This window comes from Trichoderma asperellum, chromosome 3 (genome assembly GCF_020647865.1).
Source record: "Trichoderma asperellum chromosome 3, complete sequence".
NCBI classification, from domain to species: domain Eukaryota; kingdom Fungi; phylum Ascomycota; class Sordariomycetes; order Hypocreales; family Hypocreaceae; genus Trichoderma; species Trichoderma asperellum.
In genome coordinates, this window is record NC_089417.1 from 2,956,712 (window position 1) to 2,979,079 (window position 22,368).

A 22,368-nucleotide genomic window follows, 5' to 3' on the forward strand; every position below is an offset into this window, starting at 1 on the left:
AACCGCCGCCCACGCCTCAGAGCTTATTTTCTATACTGAATTAGGAAAAAATGACAACATTGCGCAAATATATCCAGGCACTTTTTCTTTTTTTGATATAGTTTGCTTTGCGTACTTATAAACTAAACAGGCCAACTGTACTATTCTATTTTGGAAGGCTACGATATGAGGTCCACGATACCGGCACTAGCTACTCATCCAGCATCATGACAGATGATCCTCCGTCCGAAGTAAGCTGCTACTAGTACACACTTGTGCTTGAACTAATACCACTAGCACTCGACGGGAGAGTACCGTGCCGTCCCTTGTCTAGCATGGCGTGACTGGCGGCTTTTAGAGTGGAGCTACTGTACAGAGGCATTCTTATCTGGTATACTGTATCCTGGTGCTCGGTACTATTTATTATTGACAAGGGTGCTCCGGGGGGGTTTCAAGGATACTCCAAGGAAGCTTCTCTATGCGGCTCGCGCGCCTATAGCAGTGGGTTACGAACGACGCAGTCTTAGATCAAAAGGGCTAGCAGAACTCAAAACTAATATGTGATACGAAGCAGTATCATATGGTGCTTGTATTCTGTTCACATCATCTTTATTTGCCGGATCTACCGGCTCTTCTTGTATACGCCTACGTACAGATTTCTAGTGCTAATCTAATACTATTGCTCTAGAGCTCACCCTTGATAATGCTGGCAGCATGCTCGGCCACACCATACACAGTCGCTTGTGGATTTGCCTTTGGAGTTAATGGGATTATGCTGGCGTCGGCAATGCGCAGGTTCGGGCACCCGTAGAGTCGGAGCTTGGAATCTACCACACCCCCTAGCTCTTTAGCCATCATGGAACAAGTCCCTGTGAAGTGGTGTGCACCCACTGCCGTTTGACGCAGGTAATTTTTAGCTTGTTCGAGGCCGGTCTCCGCGGCCAAGAAGTTTCCGGCAGATTCTGCAGCCGTGTTCCTCTTCCCACCAACTTGGAGGTGGCTGACCAACGGCTCGGCTTTGGCGATGGACTCAATGAAACGGAGATGGCGTGAAAGAACCTCTATGTCCAACGGATGAGAAAAGTACCGAGGATCAATGTCTAGCTCCGTCGATGTCGGCGAAGCAGACTTGATATGGGTAGATCCTCTTGAAAGTGGGTGCGTAAGCATTAAGGCAATGGAGAAATACTTCTCGGTTCCCGCCGGTGGAGGTGCCATTGTTCCATCTTGGTTGAACGACGCATAACCCGGGAATGACATGAAGTAGCCTGAAGGCTCTTCGGTAGAAGTGAGAACCGAGCGCACAAAGTCGGCTTGGGCTTCCGTAAAGGAAGTGTTTCCGCCGCTGTTAGGGGCAATGTATTTTGAAATCAGATTCTCAACTTCAGCCTTCCCTTCGGCGGACTGGATGCCCGGAAATGGGAGTTGAGCTGCGGCATTGGTGCCGCTTCTTGCAAACGGTCCGAGTTGCTGTCCATACGCCGCCATGGCAGCTTGAAGAGCCGTCGGATCCTGGCGTGCAAGACCATCCATTGTCTCTTCGCTATCAAGAGTCTGGAAACTAAGACCGCACAATGGATGGTTCTGCAAATTTTCTCCAACATTAGGATTCTCGATGACGACGTCAATGCCCAATTTTGCCAAGAGGCGCGCATCACCAACCCCGGACAGCTCAAGAATCTTGGGGGTGTTGATTGCGCCCGCTGTAAGAATAATCTCCGTGCCGGTAGCAGTAAGATCTGCACCATCCTTGGTATACCGGACGCCCTTGGCTGTGACAGCATCGCCGTTTTTGGCGAATATAATTTTTTCAACGGCAGCTTTCGTCACAATGGTAAGGTTCTGTCGGTCACGAGCAGGCTCGAGATAGGCGTTTACGGCGTAGCTCCTTGTCTTTGTGGCCGGATGAATAGCATCGGCAACAAATATTGGCCCACAGATCTGGTCGGTGTAGGGATTACCGTCTTTGCTGAATCCCAGGGTGGCTATAGTTTGCTGCCAGATTTTGGGCCATTGATTGTCGGTATCCTTTGGGAAGCTCAGCTGGAGTGGTCCAGAGCCACTTGTACCTGCAGTTGACTCGGAGGTCAAGGTGTACGATTTAGCCTGTGACTTGGAAAAGCTCGCCCAGTCCCAGCCGGGGTTTCCAAGCTTGGCCCAGGCGTCTACGTTGGCCTTGGTTGAGAGTGTAAACGAAAGGCCATTGAGAGCGCTTGAACCACCAAGGAGCCGACCTTGTGGAAATGCAATTTCACGGTTGTTGAAGCCAGCCTGATGTGATTTCGGTCAGCAGCAAGTAACTGTCAGTGGCCGCTTGTCTCTTACCTGAGGGACTGTCTTGAACTTCCAGTCTGCATCTGTATTCAGCAGCATTGGCCACATAGCGGGAACCGACAGACGCGCATCCGCGGTAAGATCCTCGCCTGCCTCTAAGACAAGGACCCGCTTTGAAGAGTCTTCAGTCAGACGTGCGGCGAGCACTAAACCTGCAGTTCCGCCACCAACAATGATGTAGTCGTAGCTAGACATTTTGATTTGGATAGGTGTTTGTGTCCAAGATGATTCAGAAAGTGCCTCGAGTCGGCTAGAAGTTTGCGGAGGAAATAACAGCTTCTACAGATATCTATTTCGAGCCACGGCTTTCATGGAGCTAGAGGGTTGCTCTTTACCTCCAGCTTGGGCGGATGTTGGCGGAGTAACTGCAGTGATGTTTGTGTGAAGAGCCAACGCTCGGCCATTCCTCCTGCAGTCGTCTGATTTATTCTGCCGCTAGTATCGCAGATAGCTTACCTCCGCCACTATAGAAGTGGTTGCATGATCCTGGAGGCTGTATGACCCTGGTAGCCGCACAGACACATCCTAAACTACGTATGACCAACAACGATATACTATTTGTAGAGTAACTTGATGGCTGCATGTAACTTTGTCTGATCTACGAAGTTGTATGGGTACACACTGACAGGTATGTACGACAGGGGAAACGCAACTCGGAAGGCCAGCTGCGCAGTCGAGGTTACACGAGGTTACTAATTGCGTCAACGAGGCTTAGCATGCGTCTATGATTGGCCCTGGCTTCGGCGTGCCGATACTCTATCATATTCTGTGGGAATTGGCAATAGCGTCTGCATGGGATCCGCATCTGCGGAGTATGAGCCTTGCCAGGCTACAGATACTAGCCGCATCCAGAGACGCTCTGACCGTACCCCGTAGATCAGTCACGAAGCGTAGCTCAACTTGGCAGTTATCAAGGTACCGTGCTCCGCAGTTTTCTACTTTTAGTATTTCATGTTCTATGAAATGGGTCAGTATCACATAGATCTACAAGTCGGATTCCTAAACTTCCGCCGGCACTTCTTATCTTCTTGCTGTCAGCCTACAGTACCATATGCCGTGTGATTTCCCGTCACACTACAAGTACAAGCGTTACTACTATGCGACTATGCGCATTACCAACATGCAGCTGTCTAGCGAGCTCTCATATCAGCAGGACCCACTAGCATGCGACAGAAGGACCAAAAGGCTTAAAATACTAAGTTGTGAGTAAACAAAAAGTGTCAGAATGACGCGAAGTAGAGTTGCGAAATTAGCTAGTAGCAGAAGTTTCTGAAAGTAAGCCAACACAATTCAAGATCATATTAGTTATCAATTGCAAATCTGCAGTCTCATCTCCTTTTGTTCTCTCTCTCTTCTCTATTCATCGGAGATTCAGCCATGGTTTACTTTGCAGACAGCAACTGAGCTAGTAGAGAATTAGCAACTACATACATACTTGTACACTCGCTGCAGTAGCTTCTCGCTTAGCTTCAGGTCAGCTTATCATAGAAAGCCGTAGAATTAGCCGTGTGGAGACCAAAGAGCGCCGCGGCTGCGGGCCAAGAATATCAGGCACGCTGTCAAAATCATTTAGTACAAACACTTTCGACCTCCGGTATACGTTCCAGTTAAAAGGATAAATCCAAGCTAAAGTATCGCTAGGCTGCCGGATTGCCGTAAGTAGAAGGTCGATCCGTCTGTAGGGTGAATATTCTCCGTGCACACATGATATTACATGTGCCGCTTCCACACACCTCCCTTCAGAGCTCGGGCTATACCGATGCTTAGTGTTGAGCAAATTTTGGGTCATAAAATACACCTGCCTTTTCATACCCTTTGCAATTGTCTAGATAGACCTTGAATAATCATGATAATTGAGTGACTGTCTATCGATAATGGAAGCACTTGAACTTTGCCGCGCCCACAGAGAAGCTCTTCTCATTGTCGTGGGCTTTTTATCGGGCATCGTTATCCACGTCACCATCTTCATCTGGAGTGAATGGCACCTCCAAGCCGCTCAAATATTTCTTCAATTTTGTGCTTTATATATAGCATCTCCGATATTAGCAAACGTTTTGCAAGGCTCGCTGGCGGGAGAGATCTTCCATGCAATCGTAACTTGGGGCTACGGGTACTTGGCTGGCCTTGTGACTAGCATTCTAGTGTATCGAACCGTTCTACATCCGTTAACCAGAGCTGGTTACCCGGGGCCATGGTATGCAAAAGTTACCAAAATATGGCATGTTTGGGCCGCCAGAAACTCGAAAAACCATCTTGTTCTTGATGGCTTGTACAAAAAGTACGGGGCATTTGTGAGGACAGGTATGAATCGCCGAAGAAATATCTCTTATCTCTTTTTATTCTTTTCTCAAAACATGAAGAAGGCAAAAAAAAAAAAAAAAAGAGTGCATTGCTGAACTGTCCGCTATTTAGGTCCATCCGAGATCACCATTTTTCATCCAGATGTTTTCATGGCAGTTGATGGGCCACGCTCCGAATGCGCTAAAGCAGAATGGTATGACATTATACATCCGAGCATGTCACTTGTCACAACGCGGTATAAACCACTCCATGCAGCACGTCGCCGTGAATGGAACAGCGGCTTTACAACAAAAGGTCAGTTTTCTCATCATCTACTTCTATTGCGTTACTTATACCAATATTGTTCGTAGCACTTTTGGAGCATGAAGTCAAAATCCTCAAGTATGTCGATAAGCTTGACCAGTGTATCGAGGTTGATGCCAAATCAGGGAAAGTAACGGACATGCGAAATCTTCTTCTCTGGTTTGGCTTTGACATCATGGGCGAATTTGTTTTCAGCAAATCTTTTGGCATGCTGGAGACCCGGAAATGGCACCACATCATTGTCCGTTTACAGCGTGCTCTTTCTCTGCTGGGCCCATTAACCCCAGTGCCATGGCTCGTACACATAGCTTTCGATCTTGCCCCGCGGGTCAGTGTCCTGAAGGAGTGGTTTGATATAATAGCATGGTGTCAATCACAAATGAGGGACAGACTCGCACATGGCAGCTCTAACCAATCGCAAGATTTGGCGTACTACCTGATGGAGAAAGACTCCGAAGACCAAGGAGCTTTTGAGAGCGACAAATTTCTCTGGGCGGCGGGAGATAGCTTACTAGCCATTGTGGCTGGAAGGTGAGATATACCCACGGTTCACATATCTGATAGGGAGTTTTAATAACTTGCAATGATCTAGTGAGCCTACCGCAGTTGCTCTAATTGCCGTACTCTGTGAGCTCGGCAAACACCCAGAGCACACGGATCAGATTTACGAAGAACTTAAAGATGTGGATGTCCTGGATCTCAAGACTCTCGTCAACCTTCCGCATCTCAATGCTGTTATAAAGGAAGCACTGCGTTTGCATCCCGCACTTCTAACAGGCGGCAATCGAAAGACGTCTGCCAGTGGCCTTACCATTGGCGGGAGGTTCATCCCTCCTCATACTACTATTGTTGCTCCCCGATATACAATTGGAAGACGTAAGATTTTTTTGTTTCTTTCTTTTTGCCTTTTTGCCCCCCCCCCTTCTTATTCTTTTCTTGTCTTAATCCCTGGATGAAGAAAAAAAACCACGAAAGCTTGTACTAATGACTGAGCTACTAGTCGAGGACTGTTTTGAGCGGGCCTCTGAGTTTATCCCTGAGCGCTGGACCACTCGTCCCGAAATGGTTCTTAACCCGGCGGCCTATGCACCATTTGGCACTGGCCACCACAGTTGCCTTGGGAAAACCCTGGCTCTGGACACCATGAAGTTCGTGTTGGCAAGGATCTTGAAGAACTATTGTTTCCGCGCTGCACCAGGGGACAATAACCTGAGTGCCCTGGAAACGGTGAGAGATCAATTTACATCTAATCCAGGTACCTTGAAATTACAATTTGAGATAAGGACTACCCCTAGATAGAAGAAAAGTACTTTCCGCAAGTTGCTACTATACGATTTGATTATGATAATATACCGTTGAGTTTTACAATCAACTCTAAAATTGCATCTGCACCCTATTCCATGTTAGATCCTACAGTAAATCACTATCATTTGAACTCGAATTAAAATTCGAACTTCAATTTAAAAATATTGCTGCTGCATGCCTAGCTAAAAGCCCTTTATGGAGCAAATGGCCAACCGTTGATACCAGCAGTAAAGAGTTGACTCTGTTGAATAGAGTCTTTCTTTGCCTTGAGCTCATCTACATCCCAGTTCGCCCAGACCGACCGACCGTTTAGGAAGGACCCCTCAGGGCTTGTCAGCCAGACAATGAAGTGCGCCGGAAGTTGAACTGCCAGCATCATAGTGTTAGATAGATGTTCTAGGCTTTATATCCCAAAACTCTCCAGAAAAGAAAAAAGAAAAGAGCACCCGAGGAACTCGTCACGCACCTTTGTCCATTGGCAGGCTGTCTGCTGAAGCGCCGCTTTTGGTAAAGATTGTAGTCTCGACCATTCCTGGATGCAGGGTCGCGGCAAATAGATTGGAGTGTTCGAGAGCCAAGAACTCAATAAGCTTTGTCTGTGCGAGTTTCGAAGACATGTAAGCGGATAGGCCCGGAACCATGGAAGCTGGAAGGGCCGTGGTGCCCGTGGTCAGCGCCACAACCGATGCTTGGGTAGCGTTGGCCGTGGGCAAGAAAGCATGAAGCGATGCATAAGTTCCCTTTGTGTTAGTCTGATTTGAGAGGAGGGAAAAAGAAAACAGTCAGTATTTAACCATAGAGGCGAGAAAGGAAACGAGCATAGTAATATCACCTCGAAGCTCTGCCAGAACTCTTTGAAGTCAGAGGCAGCGATAGTAGACGGCGAAGACACATAGCCGGCACCTAGGACAAGCACATCCCATTTTCCAATTGCCTTGGCCACCTGAGCCAAAGCATCCTCCTGCGTGACATCGACCACATGGGACGAACTCGAGACGGAAGAGGGCAATGCGGAGGCTGTCTGCTTCAGCGACTCACTGTTTCGTCCCAGCAAAGCAACGTGCGCAGCTCCGGCAGCTGCAAATGCTACGGCGGTTTCTCGTCCAATGCCGGTACCCTTTCAGACGCAGCAGTTTAGCATACATGGAGCTAGCAGCAGGGTGAAGGATTTCGCCCCCAGCAATTGCACCATTCTAGCACCAAATATGGGGCCCCTGGCTGACATGCGTCGTAGTCAAGTGGGGAGAATCGTCATATGGTTGCTGAATGGTTGCTGAATGGCACAGGCACTGTAGGAAGTGGTGGCTGGGGGTTTGGCCACGGAATATAACGCAACTGAAACAGAAAGCTCAGACATTACTTACTGCGCCAGTGATAACAACTGTTTTCCCGGAAGCGCTGAGCTCAGGCCGTGAGGGTGAAATAGTTGCATACGTATCATTGCGCCAAGTTGGCGTCGCAGAGGGCAATGGAGGTTGCATGATGAGCGATGTCGATAATACCCTGTGGGCCTCGTGGCAAATTCGGATCAATGCTTGTAAAGGGCAGGCTCGATATGATGTCCGGCTTACGAGCTGCTAGGGCGACACTCGTAGCTTTTTTCAGTCTATCAGAAACCAGGGGAGAGTCGGCGTACAGTCCAGGATGGGCTCTTAAGTATTTGCGTGGTCTACACGTGGGTGGAGATGGCGGTCTTATTCCTACTGCTATTTCAAGGAAGGATCAGTGCGTGGAGAGACGGCGTTTTGCGTTCATGCCAATCAACCAATGCCGATAGCACGCGGACTTCCCGTTTTAGGATGCCTGCTCTTTGCCGTGCGCGGAGAATCAAAATGTGACAGGGTATCTGTCTATCACCCGTCTTACTAGCGATACTTCCCGCATACCGTTGCAAAATAGGCACACCACGAGTATTGCTAGGTGGGAAGCGGATAGAGGGTACTATGTAATATGTTGGTTGATTCTATAAAGAGCAGCTTTCAATTTACAACCTCATGCCTGTTGCCACACCACCACCAAATCTGATGTGTGCATGGCCATGGCGCAACGGTATTGCCACCCCTCCATCTCCACACCATCCATGACCCATGATATTGAATGCTGGAACTGATATAGGTACCTGTACTGTAGCATTGCCCCAGGTGCTCGTGCGCCGTTTGCATACATGCGGAGCATGGTTCTCTGTGACTGATCTGGATACTACATATATGCGATGGTCGTTGGGCCACCCACGAGGATGAACCTGGCCAACGCTTCTTCGACCCCTCAAACCAACCAACAAGTCCACCTCATCGCATCCACAACGCCACACACAGCCAGCCGTGAATATGTCCGCTGGCGGGAGAGGAATACATCTCTTGATATGGCTGTGTGTGTTTACGGTGGTATGCATAGTGATCATATCGCTGCGTTTCTGGGCGGCGGCGATTGCTAGACGCAGAATATTTCCTGACGATGCCATGATTGTATTCGCTCTTGTAAGTACAATTATTTAGTTGTTTCTTCTCATCCGATTGAAGGACTACCAGCATGAGCATGTAAGCAAACTTTATACAATGCTGATATCAATCTTTTGTGTCCAACGATCAGGCCAATACCATCGCATTGGAAGGGGTTGTCATTTGGGCCATCTTTAATGGGCTAGGCAAGCATACGACCGAGCTTAATTCGTATGAATTCGGAGTCCAGTTCAAGGTACGCTTCTACGAATAGTTTTCTTCCGCATAGCGTGGATACCTTCTTGGAGTGTGTAGCACAAACTAAAGGGCGCCGACCAGCTTATCCTCGCCAGTGGAGTAACATGGCTTCTTGGTACGGTCTTTATTAAGTTTTCGGTTCTCTGGCTATATACGAGGGTCTTCAGCACAAAAGAATTCAAGAGACAGGCGCATATAATGATGGGGGTTGTTGGCTGCTACGGCATTGCCTTTTTTGTCCTATTCATGACACAGTGCCGACCTATAGACCAGCAATGGAACCCGCACCCGGGAGGATCATGCCGTGATCTCGTTATCCAAGAGCTGACTTCGGTGTCACTAAACATGATTATCGACATTATAATTGTATTTCTACCTCTGCCGGTCCTCTGGAACCTTCAGCTGGCGACACGATCGAAGTTGGTGGTTTCTGTCATGTTTAGCATCGGTCTCATGTGAGCATTTTCCCCGACCCTCTCTTCATTTCTCTATCTTCACTTGTTTCCAAAAAATGATCAAAGAGATGGTGGATTTTGCGTATAAGCATTAGTGGCTAACTCTCATCAGCACTATTGGTGTTATGGCATGGCGACTACAATTCACCATTGCGACTCTCCACGATGCCGACTTCGTCTTCAATCTCTACGACATTGGATTGATCAGTCTCCTCGAGTTATGGCTTGGAGTGATTGCTGCCTGCATTCCCACTCTTGGGCCGCTTCTCAAAAGTTATGTTAAACCGGCTCTCACGAAATTAACGAGCCCATCCGATCGAGCTACTCGCAGCCAGAGTGCAAATGCATCCAAAGTCGACAGCAAGACTGGGCTTCACAGCAAGAAACATTATAGCCAGATTGAAGACGGCTTCGATAGCGGGTTTAGCCAGTTGAATGGAATGGAACTCGCATCCGTAACTACGAAAATCGAATCTGGGCCGGGGATCAAGGCTATGACAGACACGCGGGGCGTGATTTATGTCCAACATGAAATCGAAGCAAAGTAATGGCTACACAAATGATACCAATGTATATTTTAGAAGTTAATATGTAAATACCAATGCCGGTCTGTTGAACATACCTGCTTAATTTCATACAGTTAAACTCGATTCACTCCAATGTGCTTGTTTTAAAAATTACACTATATTCTGCGCTCATCTTAGGGTGACAGAACCTCATATATAAAATCCGAGATTATGCGCTTTCACATAAATCTATATGATAATGAAAATATCCAATCGCTTTAAGTGCTGCTTAAGTCTCCCAGTCAAGTTGACGAGATGTTTCGTTATCTCTATCCTGTATCTATTGTAAGCGTAGGACTTTTCCAAATGCATTTCAAATACTTAGTCCTCCAGAAGAAGATCATTATATACTCCACGCACGTGGTGCTGCTATATTTGATGAATCAAGTTGAAGATGATGTCACAACATTACCTGAGTTGTGCCTGATCATCAGTGTAACCCGGATGTTGACCGAAAGAGGATGGTGAATGATCCCTGGACTATGTACAAGGATGTCAGATCCTTTCTTCGCCAATTTTTCAGTCCGCTTATTACAAAGATTCACCTGTCACAACTTGGTACAACATTGCAGAAGATAATCTCCTATGAGTTAGAAACTGAGCGAGGCTACGAAGGTTATTGTGTAGTGCATAACCAGTGATTAGACCGCTTACCTCGTTCAAGATGTCGGCTGGATTGGGCTGCGGACCACCACGAAGTCTTGTCTTCAATCTGTACACTCCGTATTCATGGCAGCATTTACTGCTTCTATACATGGAGCGTATAATGTTACATCTTTGAGTCGTAATTCACACCAAATTTTTTGTACAAGGCTCCTGGCCCTTGTGCGATACCTTTTGGATGTTCTAAGGTTACATTCCCGTATTGAACTAAACATCACACGATAGAGACCACCTTGAAAATTATTAGTGCTTAGATCTAGACTTAGCGTTTCTCAACCAGTTTCGCTTAGAATGAAAAAGGGCATACGGACGGGCGTATTGCACTTTTTACGTGGCCACGACTAAGTGAGGGCAGCGTCAGGATCATATACAGACTAACTGACCTACCGTAAGTTATACGAATGTGTTCAGAGTCTGACATGTGCTCGGCACGAAGGGCTCGCTACTGAGGGCCGGGGTTCATCCCTGTCTCGCGTGGAACAGAAAAGCAGCGAATGCGAGAATTTGGAACACACACACGAAGATTATGTACACACAGCATTGAGAGTCATTCAGTGTAAACAGCGCTCATATTACTGTTTTGTACGCGTCTATTCAATTCGGAATCCCTGCTTTTCTGCCCTCCGCTTGTCTGTATACCTACCCTGGCCGTCGTTAACGGGCCGTTAGCTCCAACGCTTGATAGCGCCAGGCCATGAATAGCAGCTTTCATGCAGATGTAGCCCATTTTGTGAAAAAAGCAGTCATGCCGGGTAAGTCAAACTAGCTTTGGTAACGCTTAGTGATAAGAACCCAGATGATTCCGGTACTTCAGTCGGGAGAATCGACTTTTTATACTACTCTGTCATACACAACTCCTTTGTTCATGTGAATTGGCAAATAGGTATACTCTTACCAGCCAGGAACGTTGAGCGCGTAGGTCCTTAAAGGCGCAAGCAAACAGAAATTTGGCCTGCCAACGCCTAGATGGGACGACATTTTGAATAAGGCTGGCCCATAATGTAGAAAAGTAACAGGTAGTCGTATCGTTAATAGAAACTCCACAGCATTTCATTGGTAATTTTATTCATTGGTTTAGACTGCAAAGGTCAGGGCTCTCTGAAAACCAAGTCTTGATAAGCTAAAACCCTGATACACAGGCCCCCAGAGAATGACGCTGCCCCTATCTCCGGTCGAGAGATCAAGAGGAATTAGAACCTGTGGCAATTCTCACCTGTTCGAATAGACTGAGGTGGAAGTAATCTGTAGGTAGAGGCCATTCCCAGCCTAGATTCCAGCAATTCGAGCTGCCACGCCATGCCCCTTCGTTTCTTCCAGAGCCGAGGGTTTCGTTTAGAACATCAACATAGCAGTGCTCCTTATTTACGACGATATAGTCAACGAACCAGGGTAATTTCGCGTGTTTTCGAGCATATTATCGAGAAGGAGCTATCAGCGGCTAGAAGGCATGCGAAGGAAGAATGTGAGTATATATTTTAATTTACTCCCAATCTAATATCACGAATGCCGCATATGTAGAGCCAAATATGATCCATACATCACCTACGGACACTCGTGTAAGCTTCTGCGAATCTGGAATAGCATATCTCCGCAGGCTGCGGTCAGCTGCACCACGTCCGCTGCCGTACATTGAACCACGTCCAATATCCCACGACTAGGTTCTCCGCAGCCTGTTGTGAGCAATCCAGATGACTTGCCTGATTGACATGGTAAAGTGGCAAGGGCCTGGCAGGATCAACGGTTACCGTACTTCCAGGCATCCGGTCTGAGGTCTGTGTCAGCTCCTTGGCAGACAAATTGTCGTCATTTCATAGCGACAGCGTGTAGTACGTCGTAGAAGGATTGATGTCCATGCTCTGGGACAAGGCATTTGAGACCTCAAGCCCTTGTGAGTTTGACACAGACACCCTCCGACGCACTGTCACCGGATTCTCACCAAGCCGGAAGGCGGAAATTCCCGTTTGACAAAAGGGCTGGTCTGGTTGTCATGACCCTGTTGTCTTAGCTATGGCGTTTACATGCTTGTTCGTTTCAAAGAAAACCCATATGGTTTGAGACAGTGTAGATAGAAAAGCTCTGGAAAAGTTCCATATCTAAGCAGTTGAGAGAAGGAAACATGTTCTAGAAAGCATTTTGGCTCAAATGTCTTGGCAGATTGGATCTTACGGCGTGTCAGTATAAAGTTGAGATACTTCTTGGAGAAATTGTTAGTTAAGATGGATGAGTATTCTACCTTTAGAATTTTTACTTCGCTCAAAACTATAAATATACTAAGTCTGACTCTCTTTTATTTCCATTTTCTTATCAGTTGCTGCTCCTAGCGGCATGCCTTCGCGCAAAGCATTAAAAGATGACATTATCCCAACCTCTAATGAACATTCTTACAGAACTTTGACTAGACTGAAAGAAACCATGGTGTTCACTCTCTATTTGTAAAATATATTGTACCTCTATCTAACTATGTGAAAAGTCACGCGGCTGAAGATGGAAGGCAGTTCAACAAACTGGACAAGTTAAAATGCGTCAAATAGAGCCTTTCCTCCATTTGAAGACGTATCTGCATGATTTTGATGTCTTAGTACTCGAAGAAAAGTTTTAGGATCGTGAATATGTCTCCATGCGAAACTTCCTCACTGATAAAGATTTCCCCAGAAAATAGTCGATGAATTACACATTTTCCTACATCGCGTGCATTTACCCATGCCTCTGTCTCGCTAAGCTTCTTGAGTCGTTAAATAGCTTTTTGCTTTTCTCTTCCTTTTTTTGACCATAGAATCCGAATCCCTTTCTTCATTTACTTTAACAAACGAATAGAGTTATAGCTAGAGTAATACGTAATAGGCTGGCTGGCTTCTGAGTATAGTGGTTTTGAGATGGGAGCTAAAGAGCTGGTAAAATTACACAGGAGAGTAAGCCCGTATAGGAAGATGACTAATATCACGTATTTAGTGACGTCTGAAATAGATAATATGGTGGTTACCCAAGCTATTGTGAGCTTGTTATTATGGTTATACAAACCGTTAAGCAACGTCGTGCTAGTAGTGTGTGTAACAGATATATCCTTGGCTTTCTACAAGACCGGATCTATCTGCTGTAAATGATATCAGGGCACTATGGCGAGGAAGCATATCTTACCTCACATCGCGAAGCACATCATATTACCATTTACTAATATCCAAACGAATTTACTAATGTCTCAAATGGTAGGGAAGCAGAATAGCCAGAAGGCGTATATATATGCGCCGATAATGAAAACTAGATTGATAGCCCGTGTGATCTCTACACTACTCCCCACCGCTATCTCTTCTCAATATATATAGCCTGAACTATAACTAAATTTCGTTTCTCTCCACCAATCTTTCAGTATGTCTAATCAACCATGGCTTGTTACTACGACGACGTCGTCATACTCTCTCAGATGGAACGACAAAGGCAGTGGCGCTACTAGAGACGGTGGTTTTTGGCATCCCAAATCTGAAGGGGATTTCCGTCCTCTTGGTAGCGTTGGACTTCCACATTGGAAAGACATCAATGGTAGTCATTCATCACTGCTTATTAAAGCCAACCCAAACGCAACTGGGGCGCTGCCACCAGTCACCAGCCCGACTGGCTATACCCTGATCTGGAAGGACGAGAAGAGCAAAGCCGACAAGGACGGATCGTTCTGGCGGCCTATTGCTCCAAATGGCTATGTGGCACTGGGAGATGTCGCCCGCGGGGGGTGGTCGACGCCTGACATCAGCGACGTCTGGTGCGTGCGCGCAGACCTTGTTAAGCAAGGTAGCTTCGCCGCTCATAGCGTCTGGGATGACAAGAAGTCCGGCGCCAAGACTGATGTGTCAATTTGGGAGATTCGATCTGCCTCTCGTTCCGATGAATCTGGCATCGACGACTCTGCGGCTGCTGAACCTATCCCAGCTGACCCTCGTGCTACGTATCTCGGCGCTATCCGCGCAAGCCAAAACTATAACGCTCCTGACTCCAGCTTTGCCCGCGTTCCTGCCGTGTAGAAACAATAGGGAAGGGCTGGCCTTCGGCTCAATCTTATGTCGAATGTGTTTAAGGGTAGGAGGTTTTCATTTCAACATGAAATGGCTGCCAATAGTTTCCTTTTATTGGCTATGGAGGTGCATTGATTGGTCGTGTTTCCATTATGAGCTTCGTTGTAGTGGTCTCAAGGCTATGTGTCTTTACTTATCATTTTACATCATTACAACAATGACGCTGATCAGTATAATTGGTAGTGGCTTCTAATAAATACTTGTGCACAAACGAATCAATATCACTTTGCTGTGAGTGCAATAACAGGATTCGAGCATCTACGTCGCCTCCCCGTAGGTATCCATAAAAGGATAGAACTTGATAGTTAATTAGAGTTGGTTAATGTTTATTTTTCTGTATGAACCTAATGTAAATACCTTGTTTGACCATTTTATCTTGTTCGCTATAGCTTGGTTTATAACGTGCATACCAGTAAATGAGAGAAAAGGAAGTACTTCAAGTAGATTTCATGTATTACAGGCGGCTACTTATTTTATCATTACATTAAGAACCCAACATACAACTAAACGATCGTCAAGCTACGCGCCTACGTGGGAGACAAACATAAATACACCGCCAACAATGTCAGTACATCTCATAGCGCCAGTTCAGAGCTACCATTTCCTCTGTAACTCCGCTCTTAATAACCTTCGCAATCTCTGCCTGGTCGCCTGAGTCCAGACGTTTGTTTTCGCGCAGAACTAGCCAGCGGTAGAATGTAATGGTGCCCGCGAATAACAGGGCGCAGCCCATCAGGGTACCAAACGCAGCATAGAAATGGGGAGACTGGTAGTACAAGTACGAGGCCCAGATGTTGGAAGTGCCGCCAATGGCGTTGACCAGAGCAGATGCAGCTGCGCGCTTGGAGACCGGTCTTGCGAGATGCAGATTGATTGTCTTGTAGAGGAGGAGTTGAGGGCCAACTGATGCAAAAGGCAGGATCATCATGGAGAAGTAGCGGGCTCCAACATTGAGAGTAACCATCGGAATAATGTACATGCCGCACGCGATTGCGATGCAAATGATAATTAAGGGATATACGGTGTTCTTGCGATCCGAGTAGAACATGAGAAAATAGTAGACAAAACCAGCGAGAACGTAGGGCGGTGCAGTGAGAAGCAGGCTGATAGTAGAGGAGAAGTGCAGGGACGCGACAAGCGTGGGGAAGTAGTTAGCGATGGATCCTTGGGCTTGCGAGAGCATGTTACAGAAGATGAGAAGCAATAGCTTGGGATCGGATAGAGCTTTGGCGAAGCCCCGCACCACAGTCTCATTCTCTGTGCCCTCTGCTGCACCAGCTTCAGACTCGATACGCCAGACAGCGAGGTCCCTCTCAATCTGAGAGAGGATACGGCTGTTGTGCGGGAACTCGGGCATGACACATGCGCAGATCGCTCCAACGCCAACCGTAGCACTACCCTCGATGATGAAGAGCCACTGCCAACCGCGAATGCCGTGGACTCCGTCGAGCTGAAAAACAGCAGCAGCGAAGAGCCCGCCGAAGGCGTTGCCAACTTGCTGCGCAATATACAAGGCAGCGATGCGCTTCCCGAGCTCCTTTTTCGTATACCAGGCCGAGAGGTAATAGATGGCACCGGGAAAGAAGACAGCCTCGGCAACTCCCAGAATGGTCCGCACAGCAAGAAGCTGCTTGTAAGTCTTGACGGCCGCCGTCGCAGCGGAGATAGATCCCCAGATGATCACAGCACAGCAGATATACATCCCAGGTCTGGAGATTTTGGTGATAAGAAGATTGCTTGGAATCTGAAATGGCAAATAACCGACGAAGAGGATTGAAACCACCGTAGCAAACTGTTCGGTGGACATGTGAAGGGAGTCAGTAATGCCTTGCAGCTTGGCCGCGGCCAAGTTTTGACGATCAATATAATTCAGGATGTATAGTATCCCAATGGTCGGTAGAATGATGAGGTCCATTTTGCGGACTAGCTTGTCGTTGAGATTCTTGATCTCAATACTGCTAAGGTTGCGAAGTGTCTCTGGCATCCGCTCGTCGACGGTGTCGACTTCGCCTTCTACGCGTGACACATCATCCTTGATATTGCGCTCTTTGAGAGTATCCATGGCGACGCTTGTTCTTGTAGAGGATAAGAACGCTAACCGTTTGTGTCAGAGATGAAGTGACGAAGAAACTGGAATCTTGGAATTTGTGGCCGAGAAGACGCGGCTTTCTCTCTGGAATCGCTGATAGATTCGAGGCCAGCAACGACGTCCCCGTCGAAAGTGGGCCTGGGGCTATGAGAGTATCTCAAATGATCGAAAAGACATTGGCATCTTCTAGGAATATTGCGACCTTCTATGTAGTTTTTGACACCTTGCAGGAAGAGCGTACAAGATATCAGTCCCGAGTTGGCGGAACCTATTGGCCCCATGGGGGCGCACGATCTAAGGGCTCTCTCTCCACATTACAGGTGTAGCCATGTGGGCCTCGATATGGAGCTAGTGGGCAGCATGCAAACATTTATCCCGGTACTGACCCTCCGCGCCTTTTGAGAGCTCCTCCCGATGGGGCGAACATGCAGTTGGAAACGCAGGGATCTGAAGATAGGAACGGAGCTCTTGAGGAAACGCATCTGAGTGATGTATCAAGAAATGGACAGGGCAGATGACTCCTTACTACTTGAAGAGAGTGCCATGGCCATTATCTTGCCGCATGCCACCATCCTATCTCGCGTACGCTTTGCAAACAGCAACTAACTAAATTCCAATCAATTATGAAAATGAGTTATCCTACTGCCCACACCACCGGTATCGAGAACCCTCGACTGAGGCTTCTCAACAAAATAAAACGCGGAGAATACCCGTTGATGACCTTCATGGCCATTCCCTCCCTGCGTATGGCCCAGATTATCGCCTTGACTGGCGTTGACGGTATCATCATTGACTGTGAGCATGGTAACATCGGGGATGATTCTATGCACAACGCTGTCGCTGCCATATCGGCTCTCGGAGTATCGCCCATCATCCGCATTCGTGGGCCTGCTCATGACATTATCAAGCGTGCTCTCGACACCGGAGCGCATGGCATCATGGTTCCACAGATTAACAACGCTGAGGAGGCGCGGCAAATAGTCCAATCTTCCAAGTTTCCGCCGCAGGGTGTGCGTGGCCAAGGCTCAGCTTTCCCCGCCATTGGCCATGGGCTCACAACGCCCGAGTACATGATGTCTGCCAATGAGACGATTTTGACCATGATCCAAATAGAGACGCGTGCTGGCGTTGAAAACGTCGACGCCATTGCCGCCGTGCCAGGCGTGGACATGGTCTTCATCGGTCCCAACGACCTCGCCCAGTCTATCCTCGGATATGTGCCCGCCCGGGGAGATGAGCACGAATTTGTCACCGCAGTTGACAAGATTATCGAGGCTGGCCGAAAGCATGGCAAGTGGGTTGGACGCATGGTCAACAATGGCACAGTGGCCAAGGAGGTCAGATCGAGGTACGACACGGTTGCCATTACTGGCGATACAAAGGCAATACAGAATTGGTATATAGCAGAGTTCGAGACAGCGCGGTCATGAGAAGGCAGTCGAGTTGTTACAAATGGCATATAAGAAAAATTCTCATATAAAGGAATATAGACGATCATAAATAGATCATTGTTGATAATTGACCTAGAAGAAACAAGCATTCAAACACAAAACATAGTAGCGAATATATATATATTCTAGATTACGCTTCTTCCCAATTTTATTCTACCATTTCTATATTGATTTGGTAAGCCAATCGTCGCTGGATTCGTCCTCATGGACTGATTGCAATCGCTCTAATCCAAACTTAACGTCCGTCTTTGTCAGTATTCTCTGCAGAGTCATGGACAGTGCTTTCGCGAATTGCCTTTTGCTTAAATCTACTATGCAAGCATTTACTTTAACTGCTCTGTCTAACTTGATTACCTCTAAGACTATATGCGTAGGTATCTGCGGACTTGTTTCGGGAAGGGACAACAGTGAGACCTGACCACACTAATTTTGTCTTTAGCATGAATAGGACATGAGAAGCCTGCCAGCAAAAAAGCTGTCTGCTGAGGCTGCCCACACATGGGTTTGTGATATGGTATCACCGGTGGTGACGGATACAGACCGTTGAATTTTCTTGGTGGATTGTAATTTTGTAGGCAAAACTTCATTTTGCTAACCATTGTTCAATTTAATAACTTCCACTCACAAATATATTAAACAGTTATGAACAGGATTGAATAATGCCTCTTGTGAGCGAGCCATCATTCGTACGCAAATCTTGTTGGGCGTTGGCTTGCATAACTGGTGAAGTTTTTGAGCTTTTGCTCACAGTTGCAAATATTGATACATTTCTATTAGGTCTAAGTTACAGCTATATGCTCTTGATCCACATGCGGTGAGCTCTCAAGCCTGTGCGATACACTCAATCTCAATAACTGTCCCGTCTCCTGGAGGAACTGCCTGGAGGCACGAGCGAGATGGCATCGGCTTGGGCAAGAACTCAATGTATGCCTCGTTCATAGCGGCAAAATCCTTCATATCAGCAAGATAGACATTGTATTTGACAACCTTTTCAAGCGACGATCCTGCAAGTTCGAGAACTTCTTTGAGATTCTGTAGACAGGTTTTCTATTTCAGAAGCAGGCAGGCGTTAGCTCAACAACTGGCATAGGAATAGACCACTTTGAACAAAGAATTGAGAATAATAAAACGCACTGTTGCCTGTCTGATCTCTCCAGTGGCTGTTTGGCCAGCGCAAAAGACTAGACCGGGGACCTTGACTGCAGGGCCTAGGTAGATAGCAAGCGTTGTCAGCAAGTGGTTGGTATTATAAGCGCATGCCTCGCACTCTCCCACTACCCCGGAAATTACTTACAGTTGTGCGGCTTAGGAGGGAATTTTTCACTAAAAATAAGTTCACGGGACATTTTTTTTTTTTTTTTTTTTTCTTCTTTTCTTTTCTTTTCTTTTCTTTCTTTTTTTTTTTAAACAAAAAGTGGAAGAATTTTAGAGCGATAAGGTGACTGAGAAGTGATGATGAGAAAAAGAATCTAAAGTACGGTCGTAGGCGAATGTTCTCATGGATACTTAATTGTATGCGAACCGGTTCACTCCTTTAGTAGCAAAATTCTTAATATTTGCCCATCGAATCAAAGTCCACGAGGGGCGGAGATCTCCCATCGATTAGACAAGGATTGACGGAGGAGCTCCGAAGACGTGCAACAATGACCGTCATCTCTGCACACGGCCCTAACTGACACTTACACGTAGCGGATGGTGGCCAACCTACAGCATTAGCGTGGGAGGAGCTCCTCCCCGCCTCTAGCTGCAACGTAGGTTGAAAATCCTTGCTTCGTGATTGGCCTGGCATGGTAATCCAGTATTCCGGTTTCCGCCCATTTCAGCACTTCACAGCTCCGCTGATTCGTGGTTCTGTAAAGCGTGCCACACCTAAGTGGCTGGGATTGCTGGCCGTCTCCACTATAATTCATCCCCTTAGTTTGTTGGAGTTCCCGCCAAGAAGACTAGGTTAACCGTTCACCATAAATGTGCGGGTAGACGGAGCTCTCGTGGCGAAAGGAGGAAGAGATATGGGAGGAGGAGGATTAAGCGAGATGGAGGGAAGTACTGTGCTCCGGCAATGAGATACAACACTAAATCATTCATCTTGCCGATCATCTGGGGGAGGGAGTAAATGGTCAGCGCTGAGGAGGAGGCGGGGAGGGGGAGGGTGTTTGACGCAGAGTACATCGTAGTCTCAGGGCAGGATGTGCTATGGTCTGACTTTGTCCGATTTTTGCGTCGTTCTCGCCTGATCAAGGAGCTCTTTTGGAAAGAAAGTCAAAAGCGAGGCATCGACATAAGCTGCCACAATCCTTCAATCATATAGCTCGCCTAAAAGTTAAAAGGAGGAAGTTGCCTACACAGGTAGATAGCCTCCTACCATCTTCCACAAAATCAAATATCTCGTTGACACATTCGATCATATCAAGTCATGGCACCCGCTACTCCTTTCCATCCACCTGCTGCCGACCTAACTGGCAAACCCTTTGTGCCAGATTGGGTTCCACCTCCCATCACAAAGCAGAATGAGAACTTTGCAAAGCTCAAATCTATTGACTTATCTTTGCTCGACTCAGACGATCCAACTGTCGTTGATAACCTCATCCAACAGGTCAAGGTTGCTATTCGCGATGACGGGTTCCTCTTCCTTGAAAACTATGGCATTACATTGGAACAGGTAAGGGGCAAACTTCATGGAATGAAAGGATGAAGCCACTAATAATGCCGTTCCGTCTCATTTAATAGCTCCACCGACAGTTTGCTCTTGCGCAGTACCTATACAACAACATTAGTGAGGACGATAAAGAACGACTTCTCTTCAGTCCTGAGACAGGTGTGTGGTCTGGCTACAAGCATCCCTATGGATTCAAGGTAAAGAAATATCCGGATTGGTAGTATGTGTGGGAGCTCTTTGTGACACTTGCGCTTACGTTTACTCTCTGTGTGCCCTTTCTCAGCGTCACCGTGGACCCCCTGATGGCATCGAGCAATTCAATTGGTACAAGCCTGACTGGGAAGATATCAACCGTATCCCAAATTGTCTGCATCCCTTCATGGACGAAATCGAAGCGTTTTGTAATTACCTTACCCAGTCCGTCAATCGACGGCTCCTCACCGTCTTCTCGCGCGTTTTAGAGCTGCCCGACGACTACCTCTGGGAAAATGTACAATCACATGGCAGCCCAACTGGTGAAGGATACTTCCGCCATGCGCTCTTTCGACCTGTAAGGAAAGAAACCGAAGAGGCATCAAAGGGCCTGCGTATGCACGGCCATACTGACTTCGGCTTGACCACGTTGTTATTTTCCGTTCCCATCTCGTGCCTTCAAATCTGGGGCCGCGACGAGAAATGGTACTACGTTCCTTACAAGCCTGGCGCTCTCGTAATCAATATCGGCGACACCTTGGAGATTGTCTCCGGCGGTCACTTTAAGGCCACACGCCACCGCGTATTCAAGCCCCCGGTGGACCAACTACACGAAGAGCGTCTTTCTCTGGTGCTCTTTAACAGCTCCGTCGGCGATTTGCGCATGACTCCTGCAAAAGGTGAGTAGGATCTCAACTAACCTAGGAAAGTGGCAAAAATAGGCATAGCTAATCGCTCTCGTTCTCTTTATAGAATCACCACTTATTCAGCGAGAGGGCTGCATTGAAGAGCAAGGCGTTTACAAGGAATTTAGGGATCGCACATCAGAAGGCAAGCTTGTACCCACGAATCGCGAGTGGCGCGAGATCCAGATCTCCACGGCGACCGACCCAACAGATCGGGAGCACAACCGAGTTGGGGTTCATCAAGTGCTAGTCGACGGGAAAATCATGCATCAACGAGAATACATGGGAGTCAAAGTCCTCCTGCCTGTCTAAAGGGGCCACAGGCAGTCAGCCGATTCGCCTTGGAGAAAACCTTTACCGGCGCGAAAGTACATGAAAGCAATTGAGCCAAAGTACCTGTACTCAATATCTGTATTATATAACTTGCCATATTTGAATGTTCCATTTATTCGATGATAATAATGCCCCCAACTATTCTAAGAGATTGTAGTAAGAATGTGTGAAAGTTGCCCCTTATCTTTTGGAACATCTGCTCCCCCCTTATCAAGATAGTATACATGGTGAGATTTGGAACGATTTTGTTCATTATCAGTGCTTGGTGGGTCTAGATAACGCAAGTTACATACATAAC

General features: G+C 47.1%; 9 protein-coding genes across 9 annotated transcripts; 5 read left to right on the forward strand and 4 right to left on the reverse strand.

Annotated features, from left to right (window-relative positions):
* Window positions 1-508: 508 nt before the first annotated feature.
* Window positions 509-2,697, reverse strand: TrAFT101_005577 (uncharacterized protein). Its single transcript, XM_024900904.2, has 2 exons — window positions 2,305-2,697; window positions 509-2,250 (listed from the first exon to the last, which is right to left on the reverse strand). The coding sequence occupies exons 1-2, from the start codon at window positions 2,506-2,508 to the stop codon at window positions 664-666; spliced, it is 1,791 nt and encodes a 596-aa protein (XP_024757222.1). The 5' UTR covers window positions 2,509-2,697; the 3' UTR covers window positions 509-663.
* A 1,421-nt stretch (window positions 2,698-4,118) lies between these two features.
* TrAFT101_005578 (uncharacterized protein) lies at window positions 4,119-6,302 on the forward strand. The gene is made up of 5 exons (XM_024911043.2): window positions 4,119-4,614; window positions 4,726-4,908; window positions 4,965-5,448; window positions 5,510-5,793; window positions 5,918-6,302. The coding sequence occupies exons 1-5, from the start codon at window positions 4,188-4,190 to the stop codon at window positions 6,214-6,216; spliced, it is 1,677 nt and encodes a 558-aa protein (XP_024757221.1). The 5' UTR covers window positions 4,119-4,187; the 3' UTR covers window positions 6,217-6,302.
* Window positions 6,303-6,305: 3 nt separating this feature from the next.
* TrAFT101_005579 (uncharacterized protein) lies at window positions 6,306-7,900 on the reverse strand. Its single transcript, XM_024908672.2, has 4 exons — window positions 7,587-7,900; window positions 7,055-7,339; window positions 6,689-6,974; window positions 6,306-6,588 (listed from the first exon to the last, which is right to left on the reverse strand). The coding sequence occupies exons 1-4, from the start codon at window positions 7,701-7,703 to the stop codon at window positions 6,416-6,418; spliced, it is 861 nt and encodes a 286-aa protein (XP_024757220.1). The 5' UTR covers window positions 7,704-7,900; the 3' UTR covers window positions 6,306-6,415.
* Window positions 7,901-8,484: 584 nt separating this feature from the next.
* TrAFT101_005580 (uncharacterized protein) lies at window positions 8,485-10,029 on the forward strand. The gene is made up of 4 exons (XM_024908671.2): window positions 8,485-8,699; window positions 8,812-8,916; window positions 9,000-9,373; window positions 9,486-10,029. The coding sequence occupies exons 1-4, from the start codon at window positions 8,550-8,552 to the stop codon at window positions 9,919-9,921; spliced, it is 1,065 nt and encodes a 354-aa protein (XP_024757219.1). The 5' UTR covers window positions 8,485-8,549; the 3' UTR covers window positions 9,922-10,029.
* A 3,938-nt stretch (window positions 10,030-13,967) lies between these two features.
* Window positions 13,968-14,612, forward strand: TrAFT101_005581 (uncharacterized protein; the record flags this gene model as incomplete). Its single annotated transcript, XM_024906957.2, has 1 exon — window positions 13,968-14,612. The coding sequence occupies one exon, from the start codon at window positions 13,968-13,970 to the stop codon at window positions 14,610-14,612; it is 645 nt and encodes a 214-aa protein (XP_024757218.2).
* A 616-nt stretch (window positions 14,613-15,228) lies between these two features.
* TrAFT101_005582 (uncharacterized protein) lies at window positions 15,229-16,725 on the reverse strand (the record flags this gene model as incomplete). The annotated part of the gene is made up of 1 exon (XM_024910143.2): window positions 15,229-16,725. One exon carries the CDS (start codon window positions 16,723-16,725, stop codon window positions 15,229-15,231), a length of 1,497 nt encoding a protein of 498 aa, XP_024757217.2.
* A 650-nt stretch (window positions 16,726-17,375) lies between these two features.
* TrAFT101_005583 (uncharacterized protein) lies at window positions 17,376-18,234 on the forward strand (the record flags this gene model as incomplete). Its single annotated transcript, XM_024900928.2, has 1 exon — window positions 17,376-18,234. The coding sequence occupies one exon, from the start codon at window positions 17,376-17,378 to the stop codon at window positions 18,180-18,182; it is 807 nt and encodes a 268-aa protein (XP_024757216.2). The 3' UTR covers window positions 18,183-18,234.
* Window positions 18,235-19,025: 791 nt separating this feature from the next.
* Window positions 19,026-19,703, reverse strand: TrAFT101_005584 (uncharacterized protein; the record flags this gene model as incomplete). Its single annotated transcript, XM_066127522.1, has 3 exons — window positions 19,026-19,250; window positions 19,338-19,411; window positions 19,682-19,703. 3 exons carry the CDS (start codon window positions 19,701-19,703, stop codon window positions 19,026-19,028), a joined length of 321 nt encoding a protein of 106 aa, XP_065983633.1.
* A 913-nt stretch (window positions 19,704-20,616) lies between these two features.
* On the forward strand, window positions 20,617-22,049 carry TrAFT101_005585 (uncharacterized protein; the record flags this gene model as incomplete). Its single annotated transcript, XM_024900892.2, has 4 exons — window positions 20,617-20,862; window positions 20,931-21,056; window positions 21,143-21,731; window positions 21,805-22,049. 4 exons carry the CDS (start codon window positions 20,617-20,619, stop codon window positions 22,047-22,049), a joined length of 1,206 nt encoding a protein of 401 aa, XP_024757214.2.
* Window positions 22,050-22,368: the final 319 nt, after the last annotated feature.

Bases quoted from the DNA above. Each gene is read 5' to 3' on its own strand.
- TrAFT101_005577 (XM_024900904.2), bottom strand. From the start codon at position 2,508: ATGTCTAGCTACGACTACATCATTGTTGGTGGCGGAACTGCAGGTTTA. The intron at 2,251-2,304 runs GTAAGAGACAAG...AAATCACATCAG, and splicing joins AGTTCAAGACAGTCCCTCAG to GCTGGCTTCAACAACCGTGA.
- TrAFT101_005578 (XM_024911043.2), top strand. From the start codon at position 4,188: ATGGAAGCACTTGAACTTTGCCGCGCCCACAGAGAAGCTCTTCTCATT. The intron at 4,615-4,725 runs GTATGAATCGCC...TCCGCTATTTAG, and splicing joins CGGGGCATTTGTGAGGACAG to GTCCATCCGAGATCACCATT. The intron at 5,449-5,509 runs GTGAGATATACC...GCAATGATCTAG, and splicing joins CTAGCCATTGTGGCTGGAAG to TGAGCCTACCGCAGTTGCTC.
- TrAFT101_005579 (XM_024908672.2), bottom strand. From the start codon at position 7,703: ATGCAACCTCCATTGCCCTCTGCGACGCCAACTTGGCGCAATGATACG. The intron at 7,340-7,586 runs GTAAGTAATGTC...TGCGTCTGAAAG, and splicing joins CAGTTGTTATCACTGGCGCA to GGTACCGGCATTGGACGAGA. The intron at 6,975-7,054 runs GTGATATTACTA...CTCTCAAATCAG, and splicing joins AGTTCTGGCAGAGCTTCGAG to ACTAACACAAAGGGAACTTA.
- TrAFT101_005580 (XM_024908671.2), top strand. From the start codon at position 8,550: ATGTCCGCTGGCGGGAGAGGAATACATCTCTTGATATGGCTGTGTGTG. The intron at 8,700-8,811 runs GTAAGTACAATT...TCCAACGATCAG, and splicing joins CCATGATTGTATTCGCTCTT to GCCAATACCATCGCATTGGA. The intron at 8,917-8,999 runs GTACGCTTCTAC...GGCGCCGACCAG, and splicing joins AATTCGGAGTCCAGTTCAAG to CTTATCCTCGCCAGTGGAGT.